General features: G+C 38.6%; 1 protein-coding gene across 2 annotated transcripts; it reads right to left on the reverse strand.

Annotated features, from left to right (window-relative positions):
• Positions 1 to 455: 455 nt before the first annotated feature.
• Positions 456 to 13,199, reverse strand: wif1 (wnt inhibitory factor 1). Of its 2 annotated transcripts, none has more exons than XM_047804421.1 (10): positions 12,929 to 13,199; positions 12,607 to 12,749; positions 10,045 to 10,267; positions 9,722 to 9,862; positions 7,928 to 8,023; positions 6,658 to 6,753; positions 6,254 to 6,349; positions 2,880 to 2,975; positions 1,818 to 1,913; positions 456 to 1,204 (listed from the first exon to the last, which is right to left on the reverse strand). In XM_047804421.1, exons 1-10 carry the CDS (start codon positions 13,068 to 13,070, stop codon positions 1,074 to 1,076), a joined length of 1,260 nt encoding a protein of 419 aa, XP_047660377.1. In that variant the 5' UTR covers positions 13,071 to 13,199; the 3' UTR covers positions 456 to 1,073. The 2 variants fall into 2 exon arrangements, with proteins under 2 accessions (XP_047660377.1, XP_027006955.1); XM_027151154.2 differs by having other exon boundaries at positions 10,045 to 10,153; positions 12,929 to 13,198.
• Between the last annotated feature and the right edge of the window lie 310 nt (positions 13,200 to 13,509).

The following is a 13,509-nucleotide window of genomic DNA, read 5'->3' on the forward strand; positions in this document are numbered from 1 at the left end:
TGTGTCAGTCAGCTGTGTGCTCGGGGCTTCATCAGTGAACATTTGAAGACTCTGGAAGGAAGGAATTAGTGTCAATGAAAAGTCTACAATGAACTCAGAGATGATGCTGACCTGTTAGTTCCTCGTGTGCTCTTGGTTGCACAATTCCACTCAGCTACAGTGTGTTGTAGAAAGTATATTATGTACATGTACATTATTTACTGTCCAGTGTCACCCAAATGAGGATGGGTTCCATTCTGAGTCGGGTTCCTCTAAAGGTTTCTCCCTCTTATCATCTCAGGGAGTTTCTTTGCTCATTAGGGATAGATGGGGTAGACACTAGAGATAAATAGTAAATTAGCTTCTGTCAATTGTTAAAAGTGCTTTACAAATAAATTGAATTAAACTGAAGATTCCGAGTGGCAGCATGGACAGGGTTCATTTAGTAACTAACAATGCACATTTCAGAACATAAATGTATATTTATTTTTTATTTGAGTGGTTTATCACCCTCTTGATGATAACAGTCCATTACTAAATGCTTTTGTATGCCTATACACGGCTTATTTGCTTGTTATATAAAACTAAGTACTCATTGATTACACTACGTTGTCATGACAGTTAAGTATATATCCATTTCATATGGCATTTATACTACAGAATACACAAAAAAGGAACAGAACAGATGGTGTTCGAAAGTCTGTTCAATGTCTCTACATAGAAGAGAGGGTGATAAAGGGAAATAGACTGACAAACCAACCCATGCACATGAGCTGCACACAGTAATTATCATCCTCAGTCAAGTCATGCCCACACAAAAAAAAATCTTCTGGGCTGTAATTCCCTGTGATTCATGTCCACATTTCCAGCAGAGGCACTCCCTCGCATTGTCTGCAGTACAGAAGAGTCTGTCGGGGCTGTAGAGATACTCTGTCAAAAGAGTTCTGGAAGGGAATACTGAGTATAAACATAAAAAGGTCAGGTTCTGGTGGAAGCCGCAGTATAAATGGGACGCTGTCATGGAGAATGATGAGGATAAGTCCCTGAAGAGTTTGGGTCAGGGGCAGAGGGGAGCACGAAGGACAGCAAGAACCTTAAACTGCATAGTTGCTCTCTGATGGGCGGTTAGTGCCGGTGGATTCCTTGGTTTCTTTCCCTGACGTGGTCTGGGACTTTGGCCTGGGGTTTGTTTGGCGTTGGAGAATTGACAATCCCCCACGAAATCCTGAAAAAATAAAAATAAAAAATGAGCCTGATGCTTAATAATGAAGGATTTCTCAGTTTAGAGTCTGTTTGTGCATATCTATGTTAATTACTCATAAACTACAAAAACATTTAAAGGAGCCACTGGTCAAATGAATTGGAATTTGCACTCTGATGAGTTTTCACAATTTGCTGAGCAACTTGTAAGATGCTTTGGAAGAAAAAGAGGCATAACTGTGCAGCTCTGTGATGACTGAGGGGCAGAACTTTTTTACGGTTATTAAAAAAATATATATACATGCCTGAAAATAATAAGAAATAATGCCTGGAACCACATGTGGGGTAAAGGAAATGGTGGCTAGCAATTACATAAAGCCTGTAATATGAACCCTTTCCTCCACTCTTGAAGGGTTGAGTAAAACAAAGCTGCAGCGAGGAGCCAGTCCTACCCAACATAGTACTCTCACTTTCACTTGAGCCTCCGGAAGCACCGGAGCAGGATCTAGAGTTACCATGGATTAAATGTGCTCATGTGTTTACGGCTTGTAGTTAGTAGCTGAAGCTTGGGAAAATGGCTTTAGGGCTGAGGGGCTTTAGAGTGAACACTGTGTGCTGTGATCGGGTTCCTCACTCACTCTTATTACAGTGACGTCCGTGCCAACCCTCCTGGCACTGACACCTGTTGGGCTCCACGCAGGTTCCGTGTGCTCCACAGCTGGGCTCACAGACAGCTGCACACACACACACACACACACACACACACACACACACACACACACACACACACACACACACACACACACACACACACACAGAGCCTTAAGATTTCAAGGGGAAGTGTTGCTGTTCATAATCTTCTCTACTAACCCATAGACCACCAGCTGCTCATCTGTGATTTTCTGTGTGTGTATGTGTGTGTGTGTGTGTGTGTGTGTGTGTGTGTGTGTGTGTGTGTGTGTGTGTGCATGTGTGTGAATAGAAGCACATTGAAATGGCCATATAATATAACATAATATATTATAATATAAAAATAATAATTCTAGGAATAACATAAAATTCTAAAAGTAAATGAAAAATTTGATAATTACATAAACAAGAAAAATAAAGAAAATAGTAAAAATGATGTAGATAAATAGGGAATAGTAGCACTGAACAAAAAAAAGATGTAAACTAAATGTTTAATGCAAATAAATACTAATGAATTACCAAATACAACAAAAATAAAACTAGAGTTAAAGTAAAGCTGATACGGCTTGTGGGAAGGAGATCCACAGACTGACAAACGGTAATACAGTATGTACATGTATAATGGTACCAATTGATTCTTGATCCCAATAAGAAACAATAAAAAGTTGAGTCAAAGTGCATTAAGGCAAGACTCTGGCAATGTTTCTACAAAAACTCTCATAAAAATAAAAAGGTTTTGAGTTCATTTTTAGTTGTGCAGCATTTTTAACCGTGTGTACTGTTGCAAATTTAAAATTTAAATTTATATTTATCCCTAATGAGCAAGCCAGCAGCAACAGTGAGAGGATGTGAGGAAGAAACCTTGAGAGGAACCAGACTCAAAAGGGAATTCATCCTCATCTGGGTGACACTGGAGAGTGTGAACAAATAATTTCCTATGAATGTACATTAAAGAATTTGCACCAGAGGTCCAAGATGAAAAGGAATAGAGAAAGGGATATTTTCCTCACCTTTTGTGCACAGATCTCCATGGTAGCCTTTGGCACATTTGCATTTGTTCTTTCCTATACATTTGCCTCCATTTCTGCATTGCCACCGGCATTTACCTACGGTACAAATGATAGTTACATGCTGACTTACATACTGATTATTGAACAGTCTATTGGATATACAAATAATATTGAGTAATGTAGAAAACAGCAAATCCTTTCTGCATTTCTTACAGTGTATCTCCTACAGTGTATCTCCTACTGCTCTAGATGTTAACACGTGGAAAATAAAAAGCCTGGATTTAGTGATTTCCATCTGAAACCATTAAGCAGTGGAAACTGTGCATCGTGCATCTTATAAAGAAATTAATTACACCAATTTTGTTTTACAGCGTTTAGGTAATTAACAGCCTACAGTGTGATATAAAAGCAGAAAGTAATTGAAGTGAGGTAAGGGGAACTTTGATTCTTTTGTTTAAAAAAAAAAATAGAAGTGTGCAGATAGACATCTTTCCATATGCTTGACTACTGGGCTACAGAATTTTACAGTGCTAATTTATCTTTATCTGTGGAAAAACAATATTTGACATTTTTATTACAATGGACTGAACGATTTTATATAATGCATGTCCCCAATCCTAGACAGGACTAGAGGCATGTTTCTATTCCAGTACAATAGCTATTCCAGTTACAGACAGTTAAATCTGGGAAATACTCCTAAACTGAGCCTAATCTATATCATAGATATATTATATACTTTAATGTCTTAATGGTATTTCCCTTTAGATATCAGGTAACAGGAGTACATGAACTACAGAGCCGAAATGGAAATGATTAATCGTGTGAAAACATCCTGTCTCTGTTTCTGTCTCTGTCTCTGAGCTGGGGCTGGGTGGGCAGGGGGGTTGGAGTTAAGGCAGCATGACAGGAAAGGATAAAATGTAAAGGGTGAAGCAAAGTGTAAAGAGAACCTAGTGGTTAAGGTGCTGGACTACCAATCCGAAGGTGTTGGACTAGGTTGTGAGCTCGAATCTCAAGTCCACCAGGCTGCCACCCCTGGGCCCCTGAGCAAGGTCCTTAACCCTCAATTGCTCATTTGTATAAAGAAAATCATGGATAATAGCACCTGCTAAATGCTGGAAATGTCAATTAAAACCATGGGCAGGTGAAGTAAATAGCATTGATTATCTTTTGTTGCAGTGCAAGTGAACAGTTCGCAACATCAACAGTCAAAGTGGCCACACATAAAGATCTGAGTGACTTTGACAAAGGTCAAATTCTGGGTCTGGGGAGGTCTTGTGGAGGTTTCTGGGTATGTAGTGGTTAATACCTACCAAAAGTGGTTCAAAGAAAGAGAACCAATAACAGGCACGTGAGCATTAGATATGGACCATAGAGCAATTTCTTTTATATTACATGGTCAGATGGGTACATGTGTGTCAGTTATCTGGAAAAAGATGCCATCAGAATGACCTATGGGAAGAAAAGAAGCCAGCGAAGGGAGTGTGATGCTCTGGATGGACATGTTCTGGAAAAAAGTTGGGTCCTGGAATTTATGTCTATGTTACGTTGACATGTACCAATTACCTAGACATTGATGCAGACCAAGTACACCCAATAGTGTTCCCTAATGTAACTGTTCAGGAATAAGCCGAGGAACATGACAAAGGGTTCAAGGTGTTACTTTTGGTCTCTAAATTCCCCAGATCTGCAGCAGATCATATGGCACATGTGGGACAAACAACTTACAGTACATAAAGTTCTGCTGCTAACATCTTGGTGCCATATACCACAACACACCTTCAGATGCCTTATGAGTCCATCTTGATGCATCGGAGATGTTTTGTAAGCACATGGGGAACACTACCATACTATACACACTACCATGCAGCCGGGTTAAAGGTTATGGCTGATCTGTGGGATCCAAAAGTCTGGGACTACACTGAATGTAGGGATTTTTCATTTAAAAAGTGCAAATAAACAAAAGGTTATAAAAGGTACAAAACATTGTGCTTATTTATTATACATATACAAAAAAGTTCTTGAAATCTTGAATCTGCACTATGTATAGGTCCCTATTTAGATGTAAGGAAATGTGTGATATTGGCCCCGATAACTGCTTTGACCAAAAGGTCATATTTTCCTCATGCCTAATCTGAAGCATGTGTTCAGATGGCTCTCTGATAGATTTGATGCAAAATGGATTATAAGGTTTTGCACAAGCTTGTGGTCATGCGTCATCATTATAAACAGTGTTCCTGTAATCAACGAAATCCCATAGTGTTATAGAAACTCTTGTTCGGTTTTAGTTATCCTTATTTAGTTGTTTTAGAATTAGCCTTAAAGTCGTAAGCTGCTAATGACCACTAACAACACCACACTTTGAGCTCATGGGCTGGAATTTAGCGCTCATTGTAGCATTGTTAAATAATGGCACGTTTGCCCATGTAGGTGCTGGCCCATTTGGCATTAGTGTGAGAAGACACTTCAGTTAGCAAGTTTATTTGGGGGCATCTTTGGAGACAATGTGTGGTCATGTGATGATTACAAGTGAGTGACAAATGTATGGGCTTTCCCTTTTTTTACCCTCAGACACTGGAAAATTTAGTAACAAAAATGCATTCCATCTAATTCTTATATCGCATTGTCACTGAAATTTATAATTACATTTTGATAAGTGTGTTTTAATCAGTATGATTAATATAATCCTGGTTCCTCGTGTTCTCTCCAGAGTTTTGTAAGAAAAACATCCTCCACCAGATGAACTGCATATGATCTGAATTTAAATGAAATCTAGGCCTGATCCAGCAACCATTTTGTGCAGGCATCCTTCCCAACATAAATTTTCTCTTTTGTCAGAAAGATATTTCTTTCTCTAACCCAAGAATTTATGAGTCTTCCATTTTACATAGCTGTACTACTGAATCTGGTTAGATTGTTTGACAACTCTATTTGTGTATCATCAACATAGCAGTGAAAGACAAAAGTCTCACTTATGTATTTTAAGCGAGAATAATATGGGACCTAAAACAGAACCATGTGGAACACCCTAGTGCACTTTTCCCTGCTTTGAAGAATCTCCATTAATACTAAAAATGTGGTAGTTGTCCATCAAGTATCAAAAGTAGGCAAGAAAATATCATGAATAATAATGTCAAATGCTACACTCTATGGTAGAATTGTACTAAATAATAAACATATCTACATTATAAACAGTAATATAAGCAGTGGGTCATTAACCAGTTAGCATTACTTTTCATTCTTTTTAGGTTTTTAATTGACATTTTAGCATGTTGGAGGATAAGTGAAGGATATGCTTGAGAGGCTATGTGACAAATGTACTGTGTCAGAAATCTTATGAAGAGATGATCCACAAGAGCTCTGATTCTACTCACTTATTTCACAGCGTACACCCTCAAATCCAGCAGAACAAATACATTTTCCAGGATGGAAACATGTTCCGCCATTTAAACATGTAGTGCTGCAGTTTGCTGTAAAAGAAACAAAAGAATCAAACCTACAGGTTTATTCTGTCTATTCAATGTACAATACACTTCTCAGATGTTGATGTGAAAGTAATGTACCTTTGAAAATAATTTAAAGTTAATCCGTGGACCTTAAGGTCCATTCTTGTATCACAAAATAGCTTATATAATAATATTATTATATATTAGATTATTATTTAGATTATTTATTATTTCTTAAATGTACACACTTGCAGTATAGAAGTCGGGGGGGGGGGGGGTTTAGGGTTAGGGTTAAAAGTCTGTTTAGAATTTAGGAAGACATTCTCCTATACCTTTCTCACAGCTGACACCATAGTAGCCTGGAGGACAGATACACACTCCTGGACTCATGCACAAACCTCCATTCAGGCATCTTGGTGAACACAGGGCTAAGAGACAGACAGGAGTTTATATCACCGTGAGGTTGTTTTTTTTTTTTTTTTTTACAAATTAACCCCAAATGCATAGCACTTCATGGCATAAAATGGTTTCTTTGGAAGATTGAATTATTATTTAAATTGGCACCAGAGCGAAGGGTCTGCATAGAGTTTCTGCAGAAAACAAACCCTTTCAGGGTGCTGGATGCGATATAAACCAACTCAAACTTCTAAAAATAGATTCCATGGACTCCATCAGTCCGCATCTATTTTGTGAAAGGTACCTAAACTTGTACTATAATATTTTCTTAATTTTATTCCAGAGCTTTTAATTGATTATATGTTACTTTTCAGCATAATTTTACTTTTAGGCCTAAAAGTAACATATAATCAGTTAAAACCTCTGCTTTAAAATTGAGAAAATATTGTTGTTACTTTTTGGATTAAACCAAATTCCAGTAATCAGTCAAATAGACTACTAACTATACAATCTCAATAATAAATACATTAACTTTAATAACTGTGGATTGTGATATAAACTGATGTGGAAGTTGTAGCTCAGAGATTAAGGCGTTGGTCTACTGTTTGGAGACCGGAGGACTATTGATTGTGAGTTCAAATCCCTGTAGTGCCAAACTTCTACTCCTGGGCCTTTGAGCAAGACCCTTAACCTTCAGCTGTTCAGATGAGATAAACATCGTTCTGAATAAGGACGTCTGCCAAGTGCCGTATACATCTGTGTAACTGGACTGAAGTCACAGACCTCTTGGCTATGCCTCCTGAACACCAGAGGCTCTCAGGAACCACTTACTGTATATAGACAGCGTCTGTGTGGATTTCAAAGTAGTACAGTATAGCGATGGCTAAAATTAAGCAACAGTGAAAATATTTGTAGCCTTTTATTATGCACAACTCCCCTAGTAATAAATCCAACCCAAAATATCACTGATCTCTGTTCTGAAAAAGTGTATGTGAGTTTCAGGTGTTTCAAAAGGGAAAAAAAGCGAGACAAACTAACGTAAATGACATCATGTTTCCACCCAACCTGCCGTTTAGTTGTATTATATACAGTATATGGGAAACATCTGATATTTTCCTGCAATTTTTGCATGAACTTCTATGTGTGTGTGTAGGTTTATATATTATTTATTTAATAGACAGTAATCGCAGGATCACAGGCTATTACCTTTTTCACAATGTGTGCCATAGAAACCATCCTGACACTCGCAGACGTGCCTCTCGCTGCAGTAGCCTCCGTTCCTACAGCCGCCGGGACACTTTGCTTCAGAGGGAGAGAGGAAAATAAAGAGATGCTCTCATTTCATTACTTTAAGGGTCCTGCACACAACGGAATTCATCACACACAAGGGTTCAAAGGAAGCAAACATCAGTGCTTGAAAAGGCTTTGAGGTAAAACCACAAGTAAAACCACAATGTCAGCAAATCTGTCAAATATGCCATTTCAAATTTAGCCCTTAAAATCTGGACTGCTGTGGTCTAGCTAGCATGGATCGTGTCCTAACTCTACATGCTGTTTCTGAAAGCCATGTGTTCTAGTCACATTAAAGGCTCATTCCATGGAAACGAGTGTAGCTTCCAGACGTGTTTTAAAAACAATTTCCTCTCTTTCTACAAGCAGTAGCGGTGTCTGGAATATTTGCTCCAGCTGACCGGCTGCCCTAAGGGGAACCAGGCACCAACTTTTGTTCCTCTGCTACGGAAATAAAACACATATGGTATATTTGTCTCATCTTTTCAAGAAACAAATCCTGTCTGAGTCCAGTTATGGCCTAGCCTTTATCCACAGCCTTGACAGAATCCCTGCTCACAACAACAGTGGTGTATTTTCCTGTGTTTTGATCATTAGGCCACCTTCAGCTGTCACGGGCGAACGTGCTGCTTCCTCCCCACAGAGAGACCTCAGCCAGATGGACCATTTGATCTGTGGAGTGTGTGTGGAGGAGGGTGTGTAAGGAATGCAACACTAGGTGTGTGTGCTGGGGGGGTCACGGGCTGCAGCTGGCAGATTTCACATGACATCATAGGCCAGTCATGGCCTTTGTGTGTGAAACGCAGTGGGACCCGTATCACATCTCTCCCTCTCTTTTTCATCAATTCTTAAAGTGATCTCAACCACAGTGAACAACATGTTTCTCTGTGTGTGCTACACGATACATCTTGGTTTCTTCAAATACATGCATTTTCGTATTATTAATGCAAACCAATAGAATGTTGGGCTTATATTAGCTGCATTTTTACACAGAAAGATCAGTTTTGACCACAAACCACAACAGTTAGTTGTCTGTCATCAGACAGAGAGCAGAACAAACCATAAAAAAAAAAAAACCTTTTTTAAACACACACACAAACACACACACACACACACACACACACACACACACACACACACACACACACTATTATAATCTATAACCACTGTGTCTCTGTTTATGACGTGTGCATTGTGTGCATAGACACTGATATATTCTGTTATATAATGTTACTGAGAAAACTTTCCCAGTGCATAACACAGCAATATGTCTGAATGATTATGTGAAAATTCTGACACTGGAGACTCCATAAATGCTAAATATACATTTCTTTACAGAACACTTACTGTGTCAAGAATTATGCATATTTATTTAAAATTTCAATACTTTCAGCACCTGGATTATGTGTATTATCTGCCAAACAAGTTCTCCTAAATTAGCTATTACTATAGAAACAATAAAAACAAGTGCAGAAATAAAAAAACAAGCACCTTGATATAAAAACAGTCTTGTTGTTAAAGAAGATGAATCAAATTATCCAGGCCATTCAGATTTCAGAAATCTACACTGCTGTAAGAAGTGTACAATCCTTTACAGATTAGCTGTATGTGCTTGCATGTCACAAAAAAACACGTGTCTTTAACTCTTTCCTTCTTTAAATTGTCTGAAAACAAATAGAAATTTGGGAAGTGTGGTGTGAAGGAGCTAACCTTTTTGGCAGGTCTTAAAGAAGATGGCATTGTGTGGGGTCCTGAGAATGATGTTTCCACCTCTGTCCATTACTAGAATGGTTACCTCAAATGCTGCAACTCCATCTTGCTCGCCTCGGCACGGGAAGCCTACCTGAACCACTGAGAAATACAAACCCATACACTATGTTTTATTGTGGATTATCAGACATCCATTAACGGATTTCTCATACCGGCTGTCCTTCTCCGTTTTAATATAGAAACAACAACAATAAAAACATCTGAATGTGCTACATGCTAAAGATATGCCTACAGTCAAATATATTCAGCAAAAGCTTTTTCACCTGAAGTTTTATGAGGTACAGAGCCTAGAAGCGGGACATTGACGATGGGGTCATCCATGATGTCCTTGTCAAAGGAACGCAGACTCTGGAACTCATAGAAGTAATCCTCCTGCAGTGGAATAAGATATGGTCTTTGCCTCTTCCCCTTTTCAAGTAACAAAAGTATTGAAAGCTGCTGTGGCTGAAGTGTGGGCCTCCACTGTCCTCCTGCTGAAGGAGAGCACTTGGGGCCAGTGAAAGCACGATGAAAAGAGAGGTTACGGATGTGTAAATTTGATTATGCTGTGTAAGTCATCACAACAGAGGAGCACATATATCTACAAGGAGTGAATGCACCCTCCTGGTTTCTGAGTGTGGATGTGAATTGGTTTATTTGCTCCAAGAGAATGAGGCTTTACTCCCTAAATAATGTTCTCAAAGCTTTGAAAATTACACACTTGTCAGGGTGGCTGTGATGGCATGGCAAAACACACACACACACACACACACACACACACACACACACACACACACACACACACACACACACACACACACACACACACGAAAAATTTTTTTTAGATGAAAGTAAAAAAATGACCTTTTTTTTTTTTTTTGGTCTCCCTCTTTTTCTTCTCCTATCTATTTTAGATTTATGGAGGATTGTGGTGTTTGATGAAGGGAAAATATACAGGCTGTGTAGAGAGCTTTGCTAATCCTTCTGCTGAATGGTAATAACCAACACAGATAACTCTCGCCGCCAGCCTTTTATGCCTGAGGTCTTTGTTCTTAAGCCTCAGCGGTGGGCTTTGAAGTGTGGAGTAACAGAGCCAAGGAAAAAGAGAACCCTCTCTCTTTTACTCTTGTTCGTTGTGTACACTTTTCTCTCCCTCTTTAACCCTGCTTCTCTCTTTTACATTGACTTAACATGCCATTTGTGGATTATGATCTCAGTGTTCACGGCCATGTCATTTGTTAAAGCCGGCAGGATCTAACAAATCAGTTAGAGAAAAATAAAGAACCCTGATTCATCGTTTTTTTTACGGTTTGCATTTTGATCATTTAGCGAGCTAGATTTTCCTGCCAGTTTACATTTTTAATTCAGAAACTGGTCTTTATGATTTGAATCAGCTGGTTCTAGTGATTATTCATTCATTCGTTCGTTCGTTTATATTCATTATCCACTTTACAACATTTATCCGCAGCCTATCCTGGGCACAAAGAGAGCAAGGCAGAAATATATCCTAGATGTCATACCAGTCCTTCACAAAGCACCATGCACAAACACGTTTGCTCACTTATTGTCATCTACAGGAGAGATGCTCTGTTTGTGTAGTTAGACACACGTGTTTGAGAATTGAAAGGAAAACAGAGACACAAGACACAAGGAGATCATGTGAAACCCCATACAGACATTAACCTAAACTCAGGTTCGAACCAGGAAGCCAGGACCTGTTAGCTCTCACTGGACCTGTTAGCTCTCACTGGCTACTTGAAGTGAAGTATTCCAGAAATATAACAATGATATTTTTACTATCGTTGTAAATCTTAAGTGCATAAAATCATCTTCCCTCTACTCTTAATCACCGTTAATTATTAATAAATCCAGCACATTGAACAGTGGGCCACGTCTGTGACAAAACTCTTAAATTTATTTCTAGGGTTATGTCTCAGATGTATGAATTACCATGTGAGCATACACTTTATTGGCACACAACAGAAACTTCGGCAAAGACTCAGCATGGAATTATCATTCTGTGGTTTGTAATTGGTTCCACCAGGACAAGGATCCTAACTGTGGTCCTGTAAGTCTGGAATCTATCACGGTTTCAAAGATTTCAAAGTTACGCTCAGATCAGTGTTCAGTATAATGCTTGTAAAAATAGGATATGTGACACTACATACATTCCACCACCCACTTTTATAGTAAATCCAGTGACCCACAAAAATGAGGATGAACAGTGCAAAATTAGTGCAGATTATATAAAGATAGCTGTGGCTTAAAAGTAGTAGTAGTGACCCAGCAGCTAGGATTCTGGACCACTGATAGAGAGGTGGTGAATTCGGACCTTGGTGTTACGAAGCTGCCAGATGTCCAGCTATTAAACCTTTTGTGATTTTTGAATTAAAAACGTCTGCCAAGGGAAATAAATGTTAAATGTAAATCTAAAAGGAAACAGGCGCCCAGGCACAGTGTGCTGATGGTCCGGATGTTTGGGCCACGTGCCTGCAGGGGCAGATAAAGCAGGCGCGCGCTTTGATCCCTGATCCAACTACTTTAATGCACCGAGACCTCAAACATCGACAGATGCAAATATACCCAGTAAAAAAAAATATTTTTATGTAATAACAATTATAACGTTTAAAAACACATGGTTCAAGTTTCAAATAGTTCTAACACGTTATAGAATAGGTTGCGTATTACTGCAGTATAATAAATAAGTCATCAATTAATAAAGATATTATTGTTATATTATAAATATATATTTTTTACAGTAGACATGGGGAAATAGACATGATAAGATGTTCAGATAAAAAAAGTATAGAATATCCAGGCTGTAATTTGTAATTTGGATTGTTTACCTGGTCGTCAGTCACTTGCCAGGTGAAGTTCACGTGGTGGATATGAACGGGGATGGCGGGCATCCGCTGCTGCGCCTTTCTGAAGTCGTGGGTGAACGGGGCCATTTTACCCTCGGACACAATTAAAATATCCTCCTCGAAACCTGGCAAAACGAAACAATCATGCATTTCGACTATATTTAAACTGAAACAATGGCACAGATATGAAGCAGTTGGAGATGCGCAAAAGATGCGTAAAAGATGCGTAAAATAAGTACTATCTCATTCCTGCATCATTAATTTTTTTTCTTTTTTCTTTCTTTCTTTCTTTTTTTTTTTTTACCTAATAATGTCCTTGCTTGCCTGGCATCAATCCACATGTACAAACTTCCCTGCTCGGGGGAAGCTCCGACAAACAAACTCCTTAAAATTAAAATAAAGTAGGTCTTAAAACACAGCTGAAACATGAAAGTCATGAAAGCCATTGCGAACAACACTACTGCTTTCGCTCTGTTAACTGCTCTATTTAATAATAATCTTCTTTATGTTTAAATCCTGCGAATTAAATGGATCGTCACTGCGTGTGCCGTTTAGGGAATGAAATGTCCGGGGGCTTCACAGTGTACGGCTTTAAATACATCACCAGCCGCAATGACTAATCCTGACCACTGGGTGGCGCTAAATAGCACTGAAACCGGACAATGTCTTCAAATAAAATGCCAAAGGGGAAAAGGGGTTTGTTTTGTTTTACTATTTAGTTCTCATAACAAAAAAATTAATCACTGCCTTGACAGATACATTTTATTTAAAAAACACTATATATATATATACTAGGATATATATATATATATACATTTTATTCTGGACTACATATATATTTATTTGGAGATGGTGGTAGGTTTTAGGAAGATCCCAGCCCTCCCA

This window comes from Tachysurus fulvidraco, chromosome 19 (assembly GCF_022655615.1).
Source record: "Tachysurus fulvidraco isolate hzauxx_2018 chromosome 19, HZAU_PFXX_2.0, whole genome shotgun sequence".
Classification (NCBI taxonomy): Eukaryota; Metazoa; Chordata; class Actinopteri; order Siluriformes; family Bagridae; genus Tachysurus; species Tachysurus fulvidraco.